The sequence below is a fragment of the Lissotriton vulgaris genome, unplaced genomic scaffold (assembly GCF_964263255.1).
Source record: "Lissotriton vulgaris unplaced genomic scaffold, aLisVul1.2 SCAFFOLD_1034, whole genome shotgun sequence".
NCBI lineage: Eukaryota > Metazoa > Chordata > Amphibia > Caudata > Salamandridae > Lissotriton > Lissotriton vulgaris.
Window position 1 is genome coordinate 204,271 of NW_028251847.1, and position 27,196 is coordinate 231,466.

Below are 27,196 nucleotides of genomic sequence, written 5' to 3' on the forward strand. Positions count from 1 at the left end.
CGAACTCAGCGCCCTTCTGAAAAAACCCACAGCTGACCCCACCGAACTCAAAAACTACCGCCCCATCTCGCTCCTCCCATTCCCGGCCAAAGTCATCGAGAACGCTGTCAACAACCAGCTCGCCGCCTTCCTCGAAGCCAACAAATCCCTCGACTCCTCACAGTCCGGCTTCCGAGCCAAACACAGTACTGAGACCGCACTCATCGCAGCAACAGACGACATCCGAACTCTACTGGACAATGGAGACACAGTCGCCCTCATCCTCCTCGACCTCTCCGCAGCCTTCGACACAGTCTGTCATAACACCCTGTTACAACGACTTAGAAACATCGGAATCCAAGGAAAAGCACTGGAATGGATCACTTCTTTCCTTGCCGGAAGAACTCAGAGAGTACGCCTCCCACCATTCAAGTCAGAGGCCACTGAAGTCATCTGCGGCGTGCCACAAGGATCTTCACTCAGCCCCACCCTCTTCAACATATACATGAGCCCCCTCACGACCATCGCACGCCAACACAACCTCAACATCATCTCCTACGCTGATGACACTCAACTGATCCTCTCACTCACCAAAGACCCAAACATCGCCAAAACCAACCTACATGAAGGAATGAAAGAGGTAGCCGAATGGATGAAGCATAGCCGTCTGAAACTGAATTCAGACAAAACAGAAGTCCTTCTCTTAGGTACCTCCCCCTCCGCCTGGGACGACTCTTGGTGGCCAGAAGCCCTTGGAAAAGCACCCATCCCAACGGATCACGCACGGAACCTAGGCGTCATCCTGGATTCCTCACTCTCGATGACCAGACAAGTCAACGCCGTCTCCTCATCTTGCTTCAACATTCTTCGCATGCTCAAAAAAACATTTCGCTGGATCCCCACCGAAACTAGAAAAACGGTCACCCACGCACTGGTTACAAGCCGCCTTGACTACGGAAACACCCTTTACGCCGGTACCACCGCAAAACTTGAGAAAAAACTCCAACGCATCCAGAACGCATCAGCCAGACTCATATTAGACATCCCGCGTAAAGAACACATTTCTGGTCACCTGAAAAACCTCCACTGGCTCCCCGTCAATAAGAGAATAACTTTCCGCCTCCTCACCCACGCACACAAAGCTCTCTACGAACTTGGACCCGAATGCCTCAATTCACGTCTTTCCTTCTACACCCCCCCCCCGCCAGCTGCGCTCTTCCAACCAAGCCCTCGCTACTGTTCCCCGCGTCAACAAAACCACCATGGGAGGAAGATCATTCTCCTACCGAGCGGCCAAAAACTGGAACTCACTTTCCATGCACCTTCGCCTCACTCAAAACCACCTAGCATTCAGAAAGCAGCTTAAAACCTGGATATTCGAGAAGTAATTCCCCACCCCTCCTCAAGCGCCTTGAGACCCTCTGGGTATGTAGCGCGCTATATAAATTCATTGACTTGACTGACTTCCAATTCGTTCTTTTTTTTCCCCCTTTCTTTGTCTCTCTCACTCTCTTTATCTCTCTCCCTCTCTATCTCCCACACACTCCTGTTAGCTTTAGCTTCATGAATGCCACTGCCACTTCTGGCATTCATACGACAAATCCTTCAGAACATTTGAGGACAAGGGACAATAAAGTGTGGAAGATGAATTGCTGGGAGTGCAACTGATTATCCTGTCACATATATGCTTTTGATGTGGGATTTCGCTATTTCACCACATTCTTCAAACAGAGTCTACTGCTTACAATGGCTCAATTCTGATACAAAGTAGAGTTTGGCAAGTCACAAAATGAATAGGGAGAGCCAAGTCGGAGAGGAGCCACTGGTCGCACTTAGTAATAATGCGCGAGGCACGAGCTGAACCATCAACCGATAACAGTGTGTAAAAGATACAGCAAACGTTACTGAAAAACAAGGTATATGCTCTTTTATATCTAAAAATAGGTTATTTCTTGAACACCTGTGTTTCGCTTTATTTCATTACATATACTGCAGTGGCATTTGTTAATAGTAATACATGCATTTTACCAATGAAGCTTCCATCTCCAGAGCCCTGACAACATGTCCACTCTGGGTGTTTTGAGTTTATAGGTTTTATCACTAATCCGACAAGTTAGCTGAAAATACCAGTTAGTCCCAGTATTGTTCAGTGTTGCTTTTACAGGTAGTGTGATCAGGTGCGATTGAATGTTTTTCTTTGTATCTCTTCTTCACCAAATAAAAATCAACAATGTTTCTTTTCTTTTAATCCACATTGTGCTTGTCTCCCACTGTGTATCCTGGTACATAATGTCACTTTGCTATGTGTACGGAAGTGAACAATCACTGGAAGCAAACACTTTTATAATTCTGCAAATACTGTTATCTGTTTTTCTTCTTTATTGCTATTTGGGTCTTTTATCATCTGGTATTTCAATGTCCTACATAATTTAAATGTTATCTTTTTCCGTAATTCATTCCTCTTACAATAACTGCACTGTCTTGCTCTTTTCTATGTCCTCAGAAGGGTCAGAAGTGGAGAAGTGTGGCTCAATGGTTAGAGTGGCAGACCCTGATGCAGAGGTCTGGCCTCGGTGCCTATTCGAATCATTGGTCCCACTCTGCAACTTTGGGCAATAGCTTGCTTAATCTCCACAACAGCCCCAACAGCGCTGGGATGCCTGGCTTCACCTTGGGGGTGCCCAGGAGTGGACATTTCACAGGGAAAAGCCAGGAAGGGTTCCACAGCGGTATGCGTTACAGCGCCAGGACACCCCAGTTGGGGTACTGGTGCACTTTACAGGTACAAATTACATTTACAAGGGTCAATATTATTTTTGATGTTCTTAAGTTCTTTCCGGTATCTCTGCAGCTCTAGGATTATTTCCATGTGAGTTAAATGAAGGAGTGTATTCACTGAGGACTGTGTGGGATCAAAAATTGACAAAATCACTTCTCACTTTTTAGTGCCCTTCTATGTTTTCCTCCTGTGTGTTCGCTGATGACTTTGTAGCTCTAATTGTTGACACATTCATTGCACTTGAGTGGCTTTCCCCCTGTGTGTGTTTGTTGATGTTTTCGTAGGGTTGATAACTGACTAAAGCTCTTCAAACATTCACAGCAATCATATAGTTTTTTCCCTGTGTGTATTCGCTGATGTGTTTGTAGGTCTGATAATAGACTAAAGCTCTTCCCACATTCATTGCACTTGAATTGTTTTTCGACTGTGTATGTTCGCTGGTGATACCTTAATGCTGAAGAGCTGCAAAAACTACTGTAACATTCACTACGATAGGGTTTTTCCCCCGTGCGTGTTTGCTGCTGACTTTTTAAGTCTGATTAACTGACTAAAGCTCTTTACATATTAATTGCACTTGAATGGTTTTTCCCCGTGTGTGTTCGCTGATGTCTTTAAAAGGTGTGATAACCGACTAAAGCACTTTGCACATTCACCGCACTTGAATGGTTTTTCCCCTGTGTGTATTCGTTGATGTTTTTGGAGGTTTGATAAGTGACTAAAGCACTTTGCACATTCACTGCACTTGAATGTTTTTTTCCCTGTGTGCGTTCCCTGATGATACCTTAATGTTGAAGAGTCGCAAAAACTACTGTCACATTCACTACAATAATAAGGTTTTTCCCCCCGTGTGTGCTCGCTGATGACGGTGTTCGGTCTGATATTTGACTAAAGCTCTTCCCACATTCGTTGCACTTGAATGGTTTTTCCCCTGTGTGTATTCGCTGATGTTTTTGGAGGTTTGATGAGTGACTAAAACACTTTGCACATTCACTGCACTTGAATGGTTTTTTCCCTGTGTGTGTTCGCTGATGATACTTTAAAGCTGAAGAGTCGCGAAAACTACGGTCACATTCACTACAATGATAGGGTTTTTCCCCTGTGTGTGTTTGCTGATGACTTTATAAGTCTGATAACCGACTGAAGCTCTTTGCACACTCACTGCACTTGAATGGTTTTTCTACTGTGTGTGTTCGCAGATGATACCTTAATGGTGAAGAGCTGCAAAAACTATTGTCACATTCACTGCACTTGAATGGTTTTTCTCCGGTGTGTGTTCGCTGATGGCTTTGAAGGTGTGATAACCGACTAAAGCACTTTGCACATTCACTGCACTTGAATGGTTTTCCCCCTGTGTGTATTCGCTGATGTTTTTGGAAGCTTGATAAGTGACTAAAGCACTTTGCACATTCACTGCACTTGAATGGTTTTTCTACTGTGTGTGTTCGCTGGTGATACCTTAATGCTGAAGAGCTGCAAAAACTACTGTAACATTCACTACAATGATAGGGGTTTTCCCCCGTGTGTGTGTTCGCTGCTGACTTTTTAAGTCTGATTACCTGACTAAAGCTCTTTACATATTAATTGCACTTGAATGTTTTTTCCCCGTGTGTGTTCGCTGATGTCTTTGAAGGTGTGATAACCGACTAAGGCACTTTGCACATTCACTGCACTTGAATGGTTTTTCCCCTGTGTGTGTTAGCTGATGTCTTTGAAAGGTGTGATAACCGACTAAAGCACTTTGCAAATTCACTGCACTTGAATGTTTTTTTCCCTGTGTGTGTTCGCTGATGTCTTTGAAGTGGTGATAACCAACTAAAGCACTTTGCACATTCACTGCAATTGAATGGTTTTTCCCGTGTGCGTTCGCTGATGTCTTTGAAGGTGTGATAACCAACTAAAGCACTTTGCACATTCACTGCAATTGAATGTTTTTTCCCCCGTGTATGTTCGATTATGACGTTGAAGGTGTGATAAGACTAAAGCACTTTGCAAATTCACTGCACTTGAATGTTTTTTTCCCTGTGTGTGTTCGCTGATGTCTTTGAAGGTGTGATAACAGACTAAAACACTTTGCACATTTACTGCACTTGAATGGTTTTTCCCTTGTGTGTTTGTTGATGTTTTTGGAGGTGTGATAACCGAATTAAGCACTTTGCACATTCACTGCACTGAAATGGTTTTTCCCCTGTGTATGTACGCTGATGTCTTTGAAGGTGTGATAAGACTAAAGCACTTTGCACATTCACTGCCCTTGAATGGTTTTCCCCGTGTGTGTTCGCTGATACCTTAATGCTGAAGAGCTGCAAAAACTACTGTCACATTCACTAAAATGATGGGGGTTTTCTCCTGTGTGTGTTCGATTATGACTTTGAAGGTGTGATGACCGACTAAAGCACTTTGCACATTCACTGCACTTTAATGTTTTTTTCCCTGTGTGTGTTCGCTGATGTCTTTGAAGGTGGGATAACCGACTAAAGCACTTTGCACATTCATTGCACTTGAATGGTTTTTTCCCTGTGTGTATTCGTTGATGTTTTTGGAGGTTTGATAAGTGACTAAAGCACTTTGCACATTCACTGCACTTGAATGGTTTTTCCCGTGTGTGTTCGCTGATGATACCTTAATGCTGAAGAGGCGCGAAAACTACGGTCACATTCACTACAATGATAGGGTTTTTCCCCTGTGTGTGTTTGCTGATGACTTTTTAAGTCTGATAACCGACTGAAGCTCTTTGCACACTCACTGCACTTGAATGGTTTTTCTACTGTGTGTGTTTGCAGATGATACCTTAATGCTGAAGAGCTGCAAAAACTATTGTCACATTCACTGCACTTGAATGGTTTTTCCCCTGTGTGTGTTCGCTGATGGCTTTGAAGGTGTGATAACTGACTAAAGCACTTTGCACATTCACTGCACTAGAATGGTTTTTCCCCTGTGTGTATTCACTGATGTTGTTGGAGGCTTGATAAGTGACTAAAGCACTTTGCACATTCACTGCACTTGAATGGTTTTTCCCCTGTGTGTATTTGCTGATGTTGTTTGAGGTTTGATAAGTGACTAAAGCACTTTGCACCTTCACTGCACTTGAATGGTTTTTCCCCTGTGTCTATTCGCTGATGTTGTTGGAGGTTTGATAATTGACTAAAGCACTTTGCACATTAACTGCACTTGAATGGTTTTTCCCCTGTGTGTATTCGCTGATGTTGTTGGAGGTTTGATAATTGACTAAAGCACTTTGCACATTCACTGCAATGATATGGCTTTTCCCCCGTGTGTGTACGCTGATGTATCTTTAGGGTTGATAACTGACCAAAGCACTTTGCACATTCATTGCACTTGAATGGTTTTTCCCCTGTGTGTATTCGTTGATGTTTTTGGAGGTTTGATAAGTGACTAAAGCACTTTGCACATTCACTGCACTTGAATGGTTTTTTCCCTGTGTGTGTTCCCAGATGATACCTTAATGTTGAAGAGTCGCGAAAACTACTGTCACATTCACTACAATAATAAGGTTTTTCCCCCGTGTGTGTTCGCTGATGACGTTTTCGGCCTGATATATGACTAAAGCTCTTCCCACATTCATTGCACTTGAATGGTTTTTCCCCTGTGTGTGTTCGCTGATGATACCTTAATGTTGAAGAGTCGCGAAAACTACGGTCACATTCACTACAATGATAGGGTTTTTCCCCCGTGTGTGTTCGCTGATGACGTTTTCGGTCTGATATCTGACTAAAGCTCTTCCCACATTCATTGCACTTGAATGGTTTTTCCCCTGTGTGTGTTCGCTGATGATACCTTAACGCTGAAGAGTCGTGAAAACTACTGTCACATTCACTACAATAATAAGGTTTTTCCCCCGTGTGTGTTCGCTGATGACGTTTTCGGTCTGATATCCGACTAAAGCTCTTCCCACATTCATTGCACTTGAATGGTTTTTCCCCTGTGTGTGTTCGCTGATGATACCTTAATGCTGAAGAGTCGCGAAAACTACGGTCACATTCACTACAATGATAGGGTTTTTCCCCCGTGTGTGTTTGCTGATGACGTTTTAAGTCTGATAACCGACTGAAGCTTTGTGCACACTCACTGCACTTGAATGGTTTTTCTACTGTGTGTGTTCGCAGATGATACCTTAATGCTGAAGAGCTGCAAAAACTATTGTCACATTCACTGCACTTGAATGGTTTTTCCCCCGTGTGTGTTCGCTGATGACGTTTTCGGTCTGATATCTGACTAAAGCTCTTCCCACATTCATTGCACTTGAATGGTTTTTCCCCTGTGTGTGTTCGCTGATGACACCTTAATGCTGAAGAGTCGCGAAAACTACGGTCGCATTCACTACAATGATAGGGTTTTCCCCCCGTGTGTGTTTGCTGATGACGTTTTAAGTCTGATAACCGACTGAAGCTCTTTGCACACTCACTGCACTTGAATGGTTTTTCTACTGTGTGTGTTCGCAGATGATACCTCAATGCTGAAGAGCTGCAAAAACTATTGTCACATTCACTGCACTTGAATGGTTTTTCCCCTGTGTGTGTTCGCTGATGGCTTTGAAGGTGTGATAACTGACTAAAGCACTTTGCACATACACTGCACTTGAATGGTTTTTCCCCTGTGTGTATTCGCTGATGTTTTTGGAGTTTTGATAACTTACTAAAGCACTTTGCACCTTCACTGCACTTGAATGGTTTTTCCCCTGTGTCTATTCGCTGATGTTGTTGGAGGTTTGATAATTGACTAAAGCACTTTGCACATTCACTGCACTTGAATGGTTTTTCCCCTGTGTGTATTCGCTGATGTTGTTGGAGGTTTGATAATTGACTAAAGCACTTTGCACATTCACTGCAATGATATGGCTTTTCCCCCGTGTGTGTACGCTGATGTATCTGTAGGGTTGATAGCTGACCAGAGCACTTTGCACATTCATTGCACTTGAATGGTTTTTCCCCTGTGTGTATTCGTTGATGTTTTTGGAGGTTTGATAACTGACCAAAGCTCTTTACACATTCACTGCACTTGAATGTTTTTTCTCCTGTGTAGGTTTGCTGATGAAGCTTGCGTAGTGATGACAAACTAAAGCTCTTGCTGTATGTGTAGGATTCTTCTTTCTTGGTTAGTGTCTGTGGGTCGGGTATATATTTGTCTACATCACAGGACTGCATTTCCTGATGGGCCGACATGGCTGATAAAGCACTTGTGTTTTTCTCACACACTTTATATGTGTGCAGTAATTTGCACGTTTGATTTCTGTTTTAACAATAAAATGCGATAGCCACCAAATATTTGCCACACTCCTAATAGAAGCTGTCTTTGTAGGCGATTGTGCCTTTAGATTGGATTATGGCAATGCACTCTTGCGGGTAAAGATGTATCTTCCTTCTGGCCGGTGCAAATCGGGACAGTCTGTCGTATTGTAGATATAAGAACTCCTCTTTCCTTTACCCGTCAGTTGTCTGGCTCCACTCTGTTGTGCTCTTCTCTGGTTACTGTGGTTTGGCCAGAAAGAGTTTACAATTCACCTAGAGCACGGAATGATGGCTTGTCATCATTTTATAAAACAGAGCACTGTGGTAATCACATCATACCGATCCCATGATCAAAGCTGGTGTTGGACACTTGTTCATACAGGAGGCAGTTTGTTATTGTTGTTGCCTTAATTTTACTAAGGTCATTTCTTCGTCTTGTAGCGTGGAGGTGCACAGCTCAGACTCTTACAATCACTGAACTGCCCTTGATGCTTGATTCGGGATCTGTCAGTATGTGTGCAGGTTCCTCTGTCGCCGACTGCGCTGATGTTTTCCTGAATACTGTAGCTCAATATTTCTGCTATTATTGAAGATTTACAGCATTCACTTCATTATTGATGGTCATTTCATACATCCAAGGCTTGTTTCTGTTGGATGTAAAGATATTTTAAATTACTAAATTGAAACATAATGGAATGAGAATACACAATGTTTAACTGGTTGTAACAGACATTTCAGGGGAGATTTACCAAATCTCCACACAATGCAGCGCAGCCCTCCCCCGCGAGGCTACGTTGCGTGGTGCGACAGGAAGGGAACAGGAGAGCACCATATTTTCAGAGATATGGCTCTCTCCTTTCCTTTCCCTTGCGCCGGCACTGATTACAGAGGGCCCGTTGCCATGCACACACTTTAGCACCAGAGCACTAGGGTGTGTGTGTCTGTGAGTCCAGCATGGGTTTTGTAAAGGAAGGACACCCTTACTGTACAAATTACTATGCCTCAACACGAGGGAAAGCTTTTACCATTTTGCATACGTGTTGCACAGTGCAGCACACATGCAAAGTCAGAAAAGGAAGGAGAAATGAAAGCATTTCTCCTTCCTTGCACCTAGTTTTGTGGTTGCACGGGAACGCCCATGCACCACCCTTGGCATGCCCCATGGCACAAAGTAATGCGAAACAAAGGTATGCGCAGTGTCACATTACTTTAACGTTATTTCCAGTCTTAAACAAGTTTAGCGCTGGAAAGTAAATTAGGAGAAAAGATTTTGCGCTATTTTTTGCCTCTTTTGTGACGCAAACACAGTGCAAAATCTTAGTAAATCTCCCCCTTCTTCTTTATCGCTTTCGAAACTTAGCAAGGAATATTTCATCATACACAGATATTTAACTAAAAGTTCTGTTGATCAGGTGACATCTTATTAATGTCTGAAAAGGAGGTGATTTACCAGTGTTTACAGAGTAACTTTGCAAAGTAAAGGCACTCACGGAGCACCCAAGTGCTTGAGGTATAGCTTAAGATAGACGCTTATGGTCAAGATTTCATTTAAAGAACAATAGAGTTTAGAGAAAGAGATGGATCAGGCTGGGCTGTAAAATTTCCTGTAACTCTTTACGAAGTATACAACAAAAATAACTCCATTTACACACTTTTTCTCATTCTTTCCGATTCACTTAAGATCATCTCAAATATCAACTCCTGTCTTTACTCGCTGTTCATAAGTCACCTTTGACACTTTCAACAGCTCCCTTGGTTCAAGCATTTCTGGTTTCTTCTAACCTGGAAGATTGAATATTATTGTGAGTTGAGGGGAGTTTCCTATCACCATAACATCTCTCCATCTCCCTGAAACTAGTGCCGCTTACAGTGCACGGTTCTGGCCCAGAAAGATAACTTTAAAAAGCAAGTCTTTAGTTCTTCCTAAAGTAGATAAAGTTCTGTAAGATGCAGCTCCTTCCGGGGCTTTTGTGTAAAACAGAACGAGGGATTCACTGTAAGTCCCATCCTTTACATTATAAGCGCTGATAAGGTAAACAAACGTTGATTCATATATTTTAATATTCAACTTGATCAGTCATTTAGTACTTAAAGAGAATCCATCACAACCAATAATTTACCTGACATATCCCCGCAGCAGATGTGTGCCTATTACTCTTTTCCCCCCTTTTCCAACATTACATGGCATCTGGCATGACGTTGTCCTTTTGGGGCCCAGGATGCCATTTGTGACCGGATGGGCATTTGGAAGAGCGGGAGGAGGTGTCAGTTATCCACAGGTGATGCAGCATTTCTACCTTTCCATATTTCTCATATTCAAGTTTATCTAATTTCATGTCCTTCGGCCCCCCTACTGCCCTCTGGCTGCACACTCACTCTGTGGGGTTCATCAGAAGTCAGATAACTGCCTCATACTCACAAGGCCATGGATCTCACTTCTTCTACAACACTTATTGCAGACAAAGGGCCTAGTTAGGAGTTTGTCCAACAGATTATTGCCTCAAAACTAGGGGTGGGTAAAGAATTCCGCTCTGCCGGCGGAGCTCGCAAAGTTTTGCCCACTCCTGGTCCAAAAAACTCCATGTAGAACAGAGTTCGCCAACGGTAAGGTGACGAGCGCTTGTGAGAAAATATAGCACGCTAGACCTCCTCCTGGTGAGATTTCTCATTGCGGGAGGTCAAGGCAGGTCGCGACCACTCGAGTGTTAAAACCTGCCATTCTTGTTGATGAAGCTGCCACTCGATTAGAATATCAATTAGAGCGGCAGAAAGCAGCAATGCCCTCTGGCACGACGCGTAGTGCTGTTCGTGCTGATTTTACAGTGGGGGTTAAACTCCTGGCACTAAAAATCAGTACGAGCAGTGCAACTTAAACTCTGCCACTAGCGGAAGTCTGCAGAGTGCGGCGGAGTTTCCCTGACACTTCATGGAGTTCCGCGGGGTAAACTCTGCAAACGAAGCCAAGGCATTATCAAAATGTGACAGATATCCTGCCTGCCTTATTATAATTGCCACAGGATGTAATGCATTTTTAATGGGGCGGGCAGGATACCTGTCAAATTTGTGATGGAATAAACCATCCGCTGAAATATAAATCAGGAATTTGGTGTACATTGCGTCCACTGTGGCTAGCTGGGCTTCAAGGATCTTGCGGTTTGTGGGTCTCACACTGCGTTGAGGTCACCGCCAGGCAGACCTTCCATCAGCTGCGTCCTGTGCAGATCTTCCTTCCAGGCAGGACCTCCGTCAGCTGTGCCTTGTGCAGTTCTTCCTTCCAGTCAGGACTTCAGTCAGCTGAGCCTTGTGCAGATCTTCATTCCAGGCAGAGGCTTCGGTCAGCTGTGCCTTGTCATGCAGATCTTCCTTCCAGGCAGGGGCTTCTGTCAGCTGTGCCTTGTGCAGATCTTTCTTCCAGGAAGGGGCTTCGGTCAGCTGCGCCTTGTGCAGATCTTCCTTTCAGGCAGGAATTCTGTCAGCCATGCCTCATGCAGATCTTCCTTCCAGGCTGTACTTCTGTCAGCGGTGCCCTGTGCAGATCTTCCTGCGAGGCAGGACTTCTGTCAGCTGTGCCTTGTGCAGATCTTCCTTCCAGGCAGGGTCTTCTGTCAGCTGCACCTTGTGTGGATCTGCTTTCCAGACAAAGGCTTCTTTCCTCAATGATCAGTTCAAAGGTCGGGAGAGGTAGTACTGGTCTAGGTCATCTTCTTTATAGCAGTTCAACTGGTCAAGCCACAGAGCTCGTGCTCTGAGAGGACGGAGAGTCTGGGTTTTCTGAGCTCCATGAAACATTAAGACAGTTCTACCGCAGCCAGCACACACTACAAGACTCCAAGAGTCAAGACTACAAGTGCTGCTCCAAGGTTTAATTCTACCACTGTATTTGAACATCCCCTGGCAAATGCCAACTAGAGACTAAACATCCAGCCTGCACCAGCAGAGGGCAGAAAGCTTTTCAAGCAACTCGAGGTAAATGGACTTTCACTATATGTCATAACTGAAGATGTTAATCCTTGGTAACATCAATCCCGTTTGGACAAGGTCCTCCATTTTGCTATAAGATTGCAACTCATCCTGCGCAGACACAAACCCTTTAGTCCCTATTGCATGAAGCTCGGTGGTTCTCCCCTAAAAGAAGGCCCTCCACAAATTGCTGACATTTTCTTACACCCTCTGAAAAACCGTGGCAACACAAAGACCAACTACACCCCATCAGAGATCACCCGTCCATCTGCCAGGATCAAGACTCAGATCTTTCACCCTTCTCTGTTACCGTCTTTGAAACGGCCTGTCTCTGGGATTCGTGGAAGCTCCACACTCAGTGAGCTCAGAGTTGCTTTGTAAAACCATCTCATGAGAGTGGAAGAAAAGAACATTAGTGACACGCACCGCACAGAAGTGTAAATAAATCTACTATTATCGTTCCATGTACCATTGTCCTACTGCTGATGTTTCGACATGGATGTTTTGCCGTCTATCACAGCAGCTTCTTCATTTAAAATCTTACTCACCACTGACCTATGTACTGTTTCTGACCCTACAACATCTCTGGCAGACATGCTGGGCTGACTGTTGCTACATTAATAGGAAGTAGATTGCTAATGCAGGGAGAGTGCAGTGTGTTTGCAGTCAGATGCACTTGATTGGGATAAAAGGTACCATGTTTGTTAGAAAAGCTGCAACTATTAGAATAATAACATACCAAAAGCAGCGCACATAATGCAATAACAGACCAGGTACTAGAAAAACGTGACGCAAACAATGTAATAACACAGGCCAAGAACAAGGAAAATCTGATGTAAACAATGCAATAACATAGGCCAAGCGTTGGGAAAATCTGATGTAAACAATATAATAACACAGGTAAGGCACTAGGTGAATCTGATGCAAACAATGCAATTAACACTGGCCAGGCACTAGGTGAATCTGATGCAAACAATGCAATAACACAGTCCAGGTACAAAGAAAATCCGATGTAAACAATGCAATAATACAGGCCAGGCACAAGGAAAATCTGATGTAAACAATGCAATCACACAGGACAGGCGTTGGGAGAATCTGATGCAAACAATGCAATAACACGGGCCAGACACTAGGAGAATCTGATGTAAACAATGCAATAACACAGGCCAGGCACTAGGAGAATCTCACATAAACCATGCAATAACACAGGCCAGGCACGAGGAGAATCTGATGCAAACAATGCATTAACACGGGTCAGGCACTATGTGAATGTGATTCAAACAATGCAATAACACAGGCCAGGCTTGAGGAGAATCTGATGAAAACAATGTAATAACACAGGTCAGACACTAGGTGAATCTGATGGAAACAATGCAATAACACTGGCCAGGCACAAGTAAAATCTGATGTAAACAATGCAATAACACAGGCCAGGCTCGAGGAGAATATGATGCAAACAATGCAATACCACAGGTCAGGCACTAGGTGAATCTGATGCAAACAATGCAATAACACTGGCCAGGCACTAGGTAAATCTGACACAAACACTGTAATAACACAGTCCAGGCACAAGGAAAATCTGATGTAAACAATGCAATAACACAGCCCAGGCACAAGGAAAATCTGATGTAAACAATGCAATGCCAGGCCAGGTGTTGGGAAAATCTGATGTAAACAATGCAGTAACACAGGCCAGGCTGGAGGAGAATCTGATGCAAACACTGCAATAACACTGGACAGGCACTAGGTGAATCTGATGCAAACAATGCAATAACTCAGTCCAGGCACATGAAGAATCTGATGTAAACAGTGCAATAACACAAGCCAGGCATGAGGAAAATCTGATGTAAACAATACAATAACACAGGCCAGGCGTTGGGAGAATCCGACGCAAACAATGCAATAACACGGGCCAGGCACGAGGAGAATCTAATGCAAACAATGCATTAACACAGGTCAGGCACTAGGAGATTCTGATGCAAACATGAATTAACACAGGCCAGGCACAAGGAGATTCTGATGCAAACAGGCAATAACACAGACCAGGCTAGAGAAGAATCTGATGCAAACAATGCAATAACACAGGTCAGGCACTAGGTGAATCTGATGCAAACACTGCAATAACACAGGCCATGCACAAGGAAAATCTGATGTAAACAATGCAATACCACTGGCCAGGCACAAGGAAAATCTGATGTAAACAATGCAATAACACAGGCCAGGCTTGAGGAGAATCTGATGCAAACAATGCAATAACACAGTCCAGGCACTAGGTGAATCTGACAAACACTGCAATAACACAGTCCAGGCACAAGGAAAATCTGACGTAAACAATGCAATAACACAGGCCACGCACAAGGAAAATCTGATGTAAACAATGCAATAACACAGGCCAGGCGCGAGGAGAATCTGATGCAAACACTGCAATAACACAGGTCAGGAACTATGTGAATCTGATGCAAACAATGCAATAACCCTGGCCAGGCACTAGGTGAATCTGATGTACACAATGCAATAACACAGTCCAGGCACAAGGAAAATCTGATGTAAACAATGCAATAACACCTGACAGGCACAAGGAAAATCTGATGTAAACAATGCAATAACAGGCCAGGTGTTGGGAAAATCTGATGTAAACAATGCAATAACACAGGCCAGGCTTGAGGAGAATCTTACACAAACACTGAAATAACACAGTCCAGGCACAAGGAAAATCTGATGTAAACAATGCAATAACACAGGCCAGGCGTTGGGAAATTCTGATGTAAACAATGCAATAACACAGTCCAGGCTCGAGGAGAATCTGATGCAAACAATGCAATAACACAGGCCAGGCTAGAGGAGAACCTGATGCAATCAATGCAATAACACAGGCCAGGCACTAGGTGAATCTGATGCAAACAATGCAATAACACAGTCCAGGCACAAGGAAAATCTTTATGTAAACAATGCAATAACACAGGCCTGGCACAAGGAAAATCTGATGTAAACAATGCAATAACACAGGCCAGGCGTTGGGAGAATCAGACGCTAACAATGCAATAACACGGGCCAGACACTAGGAGAATCTGATGTGAACAATGCAATAACACTGACCAGGCACAATGAAAATCTGATGTAAAAAATGCAATAACACAGGCCAGGCACAAGGAAAATCTGATGTAAACAATGCAATAACACAGGCCAGGCGTTGGAAAATTCTGATGTAAACAATGCAATAACACAGTCCAGGCTCGAGGAGAATCTGATGCAAACAATGCAATAACACAGGCCAGGCTAGAGGAGAACCTGATGCAATCAATGCAATAACACAGGCCAGGCACTAGGTGAATCTGATGCAAACAATGCAATAACACAGTCCAGGCACAAGGAAAATCTTTATGTAAACAATGCAATAACACAGGCCTGGCACAAGGAAAATCTGATGTAAACAATGCAATAACACAGGCCAGGCGTTGGGAGAATCAGACGCTAACAATGCAATAACACGGCCAGACACTAGGAGAATCTGATGTGAACAATGCAATAACACTGACCAGGCACAATGAAAATCTGATGTAAACAATGCAAAAACACAGGCCAGGCAAGAAGGAGAATCTGATGAAAACAATGCAAAAACACAGGCCAGGCGTTGGGCGAATCTGACGCAAACAATGCTAATAACACAGGCCAGGCACGAGGAGAATCTGACGCAAACAATGCAATAACACAGGCCAGGCACAAGGAAAATTGCATGTAAACAATGCAATAACACTGGTCAGGCGTTGGGAGAATCTGACGCAAACAATGCAATAACACGGGCCAGACACTATGAGAATCTGATGTAAACAATGCATTAACACAGGCCAGGCACAAGGAGAATCTAATGTAAACAATGCAAAAACACAGGCCAGGCGTTGGGAGAATCTGACGCAAACAATGCTAATAACACAGGCCAGGCACGAGGAGAATCTGATGTAAACAATGCAATAACAGGCCAGGTGTTGGGAAAATCTGATGTAAACAATGCAATAACACAGGCCAAGCTTGAGGAGAATCTGATGCAAACAGTGCAATAGCACTGGACAGGCACTAGGTGAATCTGATGCAAACAATGCAACAACACAGTCCAGGCACATGGAGAATCTGATGTAAACAATGCAATAACACAGGCCAGGCATGAGGAAAATCTGATGCAAACAATACAATAACACAGGGCAGGCACGAGGAGAATCTGATTTAAATAATGCAATAACACAGGCCAGGCGTTGGGAGAATCTGACGCAAACAATGCTAATAACACAGGCCAGGCACGAGGAGCATCATACGCAAACAATGCAATAACACAGGCCAGGCACTAGGAGAATCTCACACAAACAATGCATTAACACAGGCCAGGCACTAGGAGATTCTGATGCAAACATGCATTAACACAGACCAGGCACTAGGAGATTCTGATGCAAACATGCAATAACACAGGCCAGGCTAGAGAAGAATCTGATGCAAACAATGCAATAACACAGGTCAGGCACTATGTGAATCTGATGCAAACAATGCAATAACACAGGCCCGGCACGAGGAGAATCTGATGCAAACAATGCAATAACACAGGCCAGGCACAGGAAAAATCTGATGTAAATAATGCAATAACACAGGCCAGGCACAAGGAAAATCTGATGTAAACAATGCAATAACACAGGCCAGGCGCGAGGAGAATCTGATGCAAACAATGCAATAACACAGGTCAGGCACTATGTGAATCTGATGCAAACAATGCAATAACACTGGCCAGGCACTAGGTGAATCTGACACAAACACTGCAATAACACGTCCAGGCACAAGGAAAATCTGATGTAAACAATGCAATAACACAGGCCTGGCACAAGGAAAATCTGATGTAAACAATGCAATAACACAGGCCAGGCGTTGGGAGAATCTGACGCAAAGAATGCAATAACACGGGCCAGACACTAGGAGAATCTGATGTAAACAATGCAATAACACAGGCCAGGCACTAGAAGAATCTCACACAAACAATGCAATAACACAGGCCAGGCACTAAGAGAATCTGGCACAAACAATACAATAACACAGGCCAGGCACTAGGATTGATGCAAACAATGCAATAACACATTCCAGGCACTGGAAGAATCTGATGCAAACAATGCAATAACACGGGCCAGGCACAAGGAGAATCTGAGGGAAACAATGCAATAGCATGGACCAGGCACGATCAGACTCTGATGCAGACAATGCAATAACACAGGCCAAGCACTAAGAGAATCTAATGCAAACAATGCAATAACACATGCCAGGCACTAGAAGAATCTGATGCAGGTGAGCATGTAATAGCTGGTGGGATCTAGTGTGAAAGACAGGACTCTAACAGGATAAACTGATTCAACACAATTATGAGGTCAATGTATTATTTATTGCCTTAATGGTGTAAAAGTCACTCTGGAATTAAATCAATACTATTCGAATAATCAATGTTCGATTTATAATAGAGGCATTGCTGTGCTGCAATAAAAGAAAGCAGCAGCAACAATAGCTATTCTCACAACGTACGTGTACTTATTTCAATATTTTACAAGAAGGGGATAAAGCGACAACTGATAGACAACATTATAAAGCTTACCAACTTGCCTTATAAAGGTTACTGGTACTTTTATAACAACACAAAGGTTGAGGAAAAGCCGAAGTATCAAGGTAGACAGTGTATCTGCAATGGCGGACAATAACCCCTTACTAATAGTGACCACATACCCACCGTCTCCAGGTAGGAGCGCCTAATTACAAAAGACCTGCTAATACGGTGAACGACTACAGTGCATTAAACTGTGACTATGACATTGGCCTATCAAAACATTTGAATTCTGCGTTTGTTCTTCTCGTTAGGTCTTGATCCTGGAAGATATAGGCTGATGGGTTTCGGGCTTGTGCTTTATGAACGCTTCAGGACTTCGCGGAACGAATGTCACCCAAACATCGCACCATTTGAGGAGGCCATTGGGGTGAGAGTTGGTCACTTAAAATGGAGCGCCACGATAAAAGAACTGTTCGAAGAAGCACTGGGGTTACCAGCTTCTCAAAAAGGCATGTCCTCTGTTTAGATAGCTGTCCAGAGGGCCAGAGACCTGGGTGGGGCCATCAATGTAAGCAATGGCCCGTAGCCACCATGGCTAACTTGTAACTCCTGGGTCAGTTTGCCTGTGTGGTGGCAGCACAGTAAAAATATACAAGTCACTATTCATAGTGCACCAACTAGGATTCAAATTTGCGACCCTCCAGTTTGAGACGAAGACATCAGAAATTATAACACTAAGCCCAGTGCCCCAGGCGATCTGAACGGCATCGGAGTTGAGCCCATTTACGTAATGCAGGCCACAGGCTGTGTGTCCAGCAGCTTCATACGTGATCTCAAACTCCCAGGCGATCTGAATGGCATCGGAGTTGAGCCCATTTACGCAAATGCAGGCCACAGGCTGTGTGTCCAGCAGCTTCATACGAGATCTCAAACTCCCAGGCGATCTGAATGGCATCGGAGTTGAGCCCATTTACGTAAATGCAGGCCACAGGCTGTGTGTCCAGCAGCTTCATACGGGATCTCAAACTCCCAGGTGATCTGAACGGCATCGGAGTTGAGCCCATTTACGTAAATGCAGGCCACAGGCTGTGTGTCCAGCAGCTTCATACGAGATCTCAAACTCCCAGGCGATCTGAACGGCGTCGGAGTTGAGCCCATTTACGTAAATGCAGGCCACAGACTGTGTGTCCAGCAGCTTCATACGAGATCTCAAACTCCCAGGCGATCTGAAGGGCATCGGAGTTGAGCCCATTTACGTAAACGCAGGCCACAGGCTGTGTGTCCAGCAGCTTCATACAAGATCTCAAACTCCCAGGCGATCTGACCGGCATCGGAGTTGAGCCCATTTACGTAAATGCAGGCCACAGGCTGTGTGTTTTTGCAATTCCGCTATAAGTGTACTGGGGATGCCCAGACGTGGGTCCCAGGCACTCCACACCACTGGAGTCAAGCTAGCCGGGCTGATGAGAGGTGTTACCTCGAAACCGGTCCGGTCCTCGGATGCTTGATTCCGTTCTGGGAAGGACATGGCTTTTGTAGTTCGGACTGGACTGTTCCCATGGGGCACAGGGTCAGAGCTGATTTGCATATCGCCATTGTCTAACCCAGGGTGGTGTGGAGTGCAAAAAAACGATGGATTAGGACCTAGATCTTTTGACTGGGTTGAATGTGTGACATTGATCCTCATTCGGTCCATCACCTGTTGTTTTTGCAATTCCGCTATAAGTGTACTGGGGATGCCCAGACGTGGGTCCCAGGCACTCCACACCACTGAAGTCAAGCTAGCCGGGCTGATGAGAGGTGTTACCTCGAAACCGGTCCGGTCCTCGGATGCTTGATTCCGTTCTGGGAAGGACATGGCTTTTGTAGTTCGGACTGGACTGTTCCCATGGGGCACAGGGTCAGAGCTGATTTGCATATCGCCATTGTCTAACCCAGGGTGGTGTGGAGTGCAAAAAAACGATGGATTAGGACCTAGATCTTTTGACTGGGTTGAATGTGTGACATTGATCCTCATTCGGTCCATCACCTGTTGTTTTTGTAATTCCGCTATAAGTGTACTGGGGATGCCCAGACGTGGGTCCCAGGCACTCCACACCACTGGAGTCAAGCTAGCCGGGCTGATGAGAGGTGTTACCTCGAAACCGGTCCGGTCCTCGGATGCTTGATTCCGTTCTGGGAAGGACATGGCTTTTGTAGTTCGGACTGGACTGTTCCCATGGGGCACAGGGTCAGAGCTGATTTGCATATCGCCATTGTCTAACCCAGGGTGGTGTGGAGTGCAAAAAAACGATGGATTAGGACCTAGATCTTTTGACTGGGTTGAATGTGTGACATTGATCCTCATTCGGTCCATCACCTGTTGTTTTTACAGGCTGTGTGTCCAGCAGCTTCATAGGAGATCTCAAACTCCCAGGTGATCTGAACGGCATCGGAGTTGAGCCCATTTACGTAAACGCATGCCACAGGCTGTGTGTCCAGCAGCTTCATACGAGATCTCAAACTCCCAGGCGATCTGAACGGCATTGGAGTTGAGCCCATTTATGTAAACGCAGGCCACAGGCTGTGTGTCCAGCAGCTTCATACGAGATCTCAAACTCCCAGGCGATCTGAACGGCATCAGAGTTGAGCCCATTTACATAAACGCAGGCCACAGGCTGTGTGTCCAGCAGCTTCATACGAGATCTCAAACTCCCAGGCGATCTGAACGGCATCGGAGTTGAGCCCATTTACGTAAACGCAGGCCACAGGCTGTGTGTCCAGCAGCTTCATACGAGATCTCAAACTCCCAGGCGATCTGAACGGCATCGGAGTTGAGCCCATTTACGTAAATGCAGGCCACAGGCTGTGTGTCCAGCAGCTTCATACGAGATCTCAAACTCCCAGGCGATCTGAACGGCGTCGGAGTTGAGCCCATTTACGTAAATGCAGGCCACAGACTGTGTGTCCAGCAGCTTCATACGAGATCTCAAACTCCCAGGCGATCTGAAGGGCATCGGAGTTGAGCCCATTTACGTAAACGCAGGCCACAGGCTGTGTGTCCAGCAGCTTCATACAAGATCTCAAACTCCCAGGCGATCTGACCGGCATCGGAGTTGAGCCCATTTACGTAAATGCAGGCCACAGGCTGTGTGTTTTTGCAATTCCGCTATAAGTGTACTGGGGATGCCCAGACGTGGGTCCCAGGCACTCCACACCACTGGAGTCAAGCTAGCCGGGCTGATGAGAGGTGTTACCTCGAAACCGGTCCGGTCCTCGGATGCTTGATTCCGTTCTGGGAAGGACATGGCTTTTGTAGTTCGGACTGGACTGTTCCCATGGGGCACAGGGTCAGAGCTGATTTGCATATCGCCATTGTCTAACCCAGGGTGGTGTGGAGTGCAAAAAAACGATGGATTAGGACCTAGATCTTTTGACTGGGTTGAATGTGTGACATTGATCCTCATTCGGTCCATCACCTGTTGTTTTTGCAATTCCGCTATAAGTGTACTGGGGATGCCCAGACGTGGGTCCCAGGCACTCCACACCACTGAAGTCAAGCTAGCCGGGCTGATGAGAGGTGTTACCTCGAAACCGGTCCGGTCCTCGGATGCTTGATTCCGTTCTGGGAAGGACATGGCTTTTGTAGTTCGGACTGGACTGTTCCCATGGGGCACAGGGTCAGAGCTGATTTGCATATCGCCATTGTCTAACCCAGGGTGGTGTGGAGTGCAAAAAAACGATGGATTAGGACCTAGATCTTTTGACTGGGTTGAATGTGTGACATTGATCCTCATTCGGTCCATCACCTGTTGTTTTTGTAATTCCGCTATAAGTGTACTGGGGATGCCCAGACGTGGGTCCCAGGCACTCCACACCACTGGAGTCAAGCTAGCCGGGCTGATGAGAGGTGTTACCTCGAAACCGGTCCGGTCCTCGGATGCTTGATTCCGTTCTGGGAAGGACATGGCTTTTGTAGTTCGGACTGGACTGTTCCCATGGGGCACAGGGTCAGAGCTGATTTGCATATCGCCATTGTCTAACCCAGGGTGGTGTGGAGTGCAAAAAAACGATGGATTAGGACCTAGATCTTTTGACTGGGTTGAATGTGTGACATTGATCCTCATTCGGTCCATCACCTGTTGTTTTTACAGGCTGTGTGTCCAGCAGCTTCATAGGAGATCTCAAACTCCCAGGTGATCTGAACGGCATCGGAGTTGAGCCCATTTACGTAAACGCATGCCACAGGCTGTGTGTCCAGCAGCTTCATACGAGATCTCAAACTCCCAGGCGATCTGAACGGCATTGGAGTTGAGCCCATTTATGTAAACGCAGGCCACAGGCTGTGTGTCCAGCAGCTTCATACGAGATCTCAAACTCCCAGGCGATCTGAACGGCATCAGAGTTGAGCCCATTTACATAAACGCAGGCCACAGGCTGTGTGTCCAGCAGCTTCATACGAGATCTCAAACTCCCAGGCGATCTGAACGGCATCGGAGTTGAGCCCATTTACGTAAACGCAGGCCACAGGCTGTGTGTCCAGCAGCTTCATACGAGATCTCAAACTCCCAGGCGATCTGAACGGCATCGGAGTTGAGCCCATTTACGTAAATGCAGGCCACAGGCTGTGTGTCCAGCAGCTTCATAGATCTCAAACTCCCAGGCGATCTGAACGGCATCGGAGTTGAGCCCATTTACGTAAACGCAGGCCACAGGCTGTGTGTCCAGCAGCTTCATACGAGATCTCAAACTCCCAGGCGATCTGAACGGCATCGGAGTTGAGCCCATTTACGTAAATGCAGGCCACAGGCTGTGTGTCCAGCAGCTTCATACGAGATCTCAAACTACCAGGCGATCTGAACGGCATCGGAGTTGAGCCCATTTACGTAAATGCAGGCCACAGGCTGTGTGTCCAGCAGCTTCATACGAGATCTCAAACTTCCAGGCGATCTGAACGGCATCGGAGTTGAGCCCATTTACGTAAACGCAGGCAACAGGCTGTGTGTCCAGCAGCTTCATACGAGATCTCAAACTCCCTGACATACCAAGCCGCCTAAACATCTCCATCATAAAAGGCTACTCCAGGGAGTCAAAGGCCTTATCGGCATCAGCTGACTTCATGTCTGGGTTTACCCGATGCAGCACTGCGAATACCGTCCGTAGATGAACCGCTGTGGATTTATGAGGGACAAATCCCGACTGTACCGGGGAGACTATTTTCTCTAGTAGGAGGGATAGCCGAGTCGCATCACCTCAGGCAGGAATTTATTATCACTGTTACGCAGTGGCAGAGGGCGATAAGAGGTACACTTACAGGGTCTTTCCAGGCTTAGGGGGCACCGATATGACTGCATCCCTTATAGACGTGGATTGTAGGTGAGGTTTCAGGGGGCATCTCTAAGATGTCCTCTGTAGTGCATTTTGGGATTAAATTTGTTATATTGGTTTAAAAAAATACAGTGCAATGCATTGTTGAGTCCACTGGGCATGAAGTTGCGCATACTCTGCAAGGGCTGTCAGGCCCCACGGATTTGACATTAAATCCCACACTGGCTTCAGTGTGGGTTTAATGTGCTGAGAAGTTTGATATCAAACTTGTCAGTCTTCAGTGTAGCCACCATGGTGCTGTGGAGTTTGTAATGGCAATCTCCCAGCACCATATACTCTTAATGGCATCACTACACTTACAGTGCACAGGAATGGCTCTGGGTACTGTAGGGGCACAGGGCTCATGTACATGTGCCCACACCATTGGCATAGAGTACCCAGCTAGAGGGGTGGCTGATGTATGCCAGGGCAGTGGGTGTGTGGGCATGGCACACAGGGATGTGTGCCATGTCGACTCTTTGTTTAGTTTTGCACCAGGACACTCAGCCTGCAAAGGAAGTGTGTGTGTGTGTGTGTGTGTCAGGGTACATGGCCCCTAAGGGTGGCACAATAAGTGCTGCAGCCCTTAGGGGTATTCTCTGGTCACAATGCCCTGGGTACCTAGGGTACCATTTACATGGGGCTGACATGTGGCCAGGGATGCCAATTGGGTTTAGGCTTTAGTACAGTTTTTAGAGAAGGAACACAGGCCCTGGGCACCTGATTGGCAGGGACCCAGAGCACACCAAGGAAAAGTGCATCAGGTATCAGGTAAAAAGTGGGGGGGGGGGGGTACTGCAACAGAAACTCACTTTCTCACAGTCCGTAGATGAACTGCTGTGGATTAATGTGGGACAAATCCCGACTGTACAGTAGAGACAATATTCTCTAGTAGGAGGGATAGCCGAGTCACTTCACCTCAGGCAGGAATTTATTATCACTGTTACGCAGTGGCAGAGGGCGATAAGAGGTACACTTACAGGGTCTTTCCAGGCTTAGGGGGCACCGATATGACTGCATCACTTATAGACGCCAGCGACACACCGCCCTTCAAAAGATTGTGGCTCAAAACAAGTCCCTGGCGGGCTCCTGTGGTGATCGTCTGAGGGGCTGAAGTTAGCTGATGCCACCCTTGGGTCAGATCTTTCAAAAAGGATAATAACCATTCAGGCACTTTACCCTAAGACCAACCATCCCCAATCTCTGTAGTAAAGTGGAGTGGGGGATGGTGTCAAAGGCTGCAGCCAGATCTAATCAGATCAGAGCCCCCACCTCCCCACCCCCTTACATAATGTCTCTAATATCCCACGTGGCTTTAGCCAGCACGGTCTCTGCAGAGAGCTCTGTGGGGTGCCTGGATGGACTTTGTGCAGAAGTGGGTGGGACTCAAGGTATTTGGAGAGCTGCTTGTTCACCCTGGCCTCAGTTACTTTGGTGAACATCAGGAGAAGAGAGACAGGCCGATCCTTAGAGTTAGAACTGCTGTGACCACTGGAGCAGACATCTGGAAGTAATGTTGGGTGAAACACTATGAATGGCTGCACGTTGAGGTGCGACGGACAGCAAGAACAAGAAGGCTGGACAGGGATGTGTCCCAAGTAATTACCAGAGCCTGTGATGGACTCAAACATTCCACCCATCATTTCCCTTATTCCTAAATACGACAGGTGTGCATAGATGTGGGTACCGTGCTCGCTGCAGCGCTGAAATCAAGCTGCACCCTAGAGTCAGGGCCCAGATGCGGGTCCCTTGCTCGCTGCACCGCTGGAATCAAGCAACACCCTACAGTCAGGGCTCAGACGTGGTCCCAAGCACGCTGCACCGCTGGAATCAAGCTGCACCCTACAGTTAGGGCCCAGATGTGGGTCCCGTGCTCGCTACACCTCTGGAATAAAGTTGCACCCTACAGTCGAGGCCCAGATAGGCTGAAACCAGTCTTGGGTTGCTTCTGTTCCGGTTCAGAAAGGATCTGATTGGCTCTTCAGGCTGGAATGCTCCTATTGGAAGGAGTCTAAAGCTGATTTGCAAATGTCTGCTTCCTGTTTGAGGTGGCATTGTGGCCAAAAACCAGTTGATCTCCCACTCTGACTTGGCCTGGTTGGGACCAGGAGGTGAGCCGGAGTCTAGTGAGCACTAGCATGTGGGCAGGGCTTGTTATAGACCAGGATGTGAGCCGGAGTCTAGTGAGGGCCAGGACGTGAGCTGGGGCCTGGTGGGGGCCAGGACGTGAGCCAGCACCTTGTGAGGACCAGGACGTTAGTCGGCGCCTGGTGGACCAGGCCATGAGCCAGGGTCTTGTGAGGACCAGGATGTGAGCCAGGGTCTTGTGAGGACCAGGACGTGAGCTGGGGCCTGGTGGACCAGGACGTGAGCTGGGGCCTGGTGGACCAGGACGTGAGCCAGAGCTTTGTGAGGACCAGGACATGAGCCGAAGTATGTTGAGGACCAGGATGCTGAGCCGGGGGCCTGGTGGACCAGGATACTGAGCCAGCTCTCGCTCCCTTTGTGAGGTCAGACTAAACACCCGGTCCATCCTCTCTTGCAGGACCAGGCACGGGCCAGCACAGTGATCCAAGGACACCAGAGCCTGGGGCGCTGGACTTGCACCCCCAGTTTTTCATTGTATTTCTCCCTGAAACAGATAAAACTGTGTGACATCTCCTTGAGAGAGATCCACGTTATCTCTGATCTCACTGGACTCACAATCTGCAGAAAGAGGTTGAGAATGAAAGTCCTTGCACATTAACTGTTCTATTCTTCTCTGCCACGATGCCCAGAGAGGTACCAAATATGTCTGTAGAGTGATCCCCCGAATATTCATGCCTGTACTTTCATATAATACATAAGTGCATTCTGGGGGTTGTAGTCTCCGTTACTTCACTAAAGACAGGTTTAAAAAATAAACTCCATGCTTGGAGGAGATGTGTGCCTGTCATGAGCCATCTGGGGCTCAATAATAACTCTGGGTACTTTTCAAAAACTCGGATTATGAGCTCTTAAAAAAAATTATATGTCAGGGAAGGAGTATCTCTGGGCGGTGAGAGCAGCGGCTGAGGCATTCCACACTCCTCCTACCCAGAGGACAAGCCAGGACAGGCCTCTCCTCCTAACCCAACATGGCAGGTTTCATAACAGCACAGGACAGGAATCACCTCCTTTGCATCACCCCACTAGGACAAGACAGGCCTCTCCTCCTACCCGCGCAGGACAGGCTTCACCTCCTCTGCATTCCCCTGGACAGGCCTCAGCTCCTCTGCATCCCTGGACAGGGTCCGTCTCCTCTGCAACTCCTGGACAGGCCTCACTTCATCTTCACCCCCTGGACAAGCCTCACCTGCTCTGAATCCCTTGGACAGGACTCACCTCCACTATAACCCCTGGACAGGCCTCACCTCCAATGTAACCCCTGGATAAGCCTCACCTCCTTTGCATCACCCCCACCAGGACAAGACAGGCCTCGCCTCTTCTGCACCCCCCCCCCCAGACAGGCTTTACCTACTCTGTACCCCCTGGACATGCTTCACCTCCTCTGCACCCACTGGAAGGCCTCACTTCCTCTGCACCTCTCAGGACAGGCCCCACTTTCTCTGCACATCATCTGGACAGTCGTCACCTCATCTGCACCCCCTGGACAGGCATCACTTCATCTTCACCCCTGGACAGGCCCCACTTCCCCTGCACCCCCATGGACAGGCCTCAACTCCTCTGCACACCCTGGACAGGCCTCACCTCCACTGTAACCCATGGACAGGCCTCACCTCATTTGCACCCCTGGACAGGCCTCACCACCTCTGCACCCCCTGCACACACCTCACCTCCTCTGCACCCCCATGGACAGGCCTCACTTCCTCTGCACTCCTAGGACAGGCCCCAACTCCTCTAAACACCCTGGACAGGCCTCACCTCCTCTGCACCCCCTTGGACAGGCCTCACCTCCTCTGCACCCCCTTGACAGGCATCACTTCCTCTGCACCCCCTGGACGGGCATCACTTCATCTTCACCCCCCTGGACAGGCCTCAACTCCTCTGCACACCCTGGACAGGCCTCACCTCCTCTCCACCCCTTGGACAGGCCTCCCCTCCTCCGCGCCCCCTTCACACACCTCATCTCCTCTGCACCCCCAAGGACAGGCCTCAACTCCTCTGCACCCCTGGACCGGCCTCAACTCCTCTGCACCCGCTTGGACAGGCCTCACCTCCTCTGCACCCGCTTGGACAGGCCTCACACCTCCACACCCCGGGAGAGGCCTCACCTGCACTGTACACCAACCCAGGACAGGCCTCAACTCCTTTGTACTCCCCTGGACAGGCCTCACCTCC

General features: G+C 46.9%; 1 protein-coding gene across 1 annotated transcript in view; it reads right to left on the reverse strand.

Annotated features, from left to right (window-relative positions):
* The window catches only part of LOC147662747 (uncharacterized), a 418,861-nt gene that overhangs the window by 167,110 nt on the left and 224,555 nt on the right, over positions 1–27,196 (reverse strand). Inside the window, 4 exon segments of the mRNA XM_086950928.1 lie at positions 5,587–5,831; positions 5,916–6,577; positions 7,325–7,427; positions 7,512–7,722. Of these exon segments, the coding sequence (XP_086807054.1) occupies positions 5,587–5,831; positions 5,916–6,577; positions 7,325–7,427; positions 7,512–7,722 (1,221 nt within the window).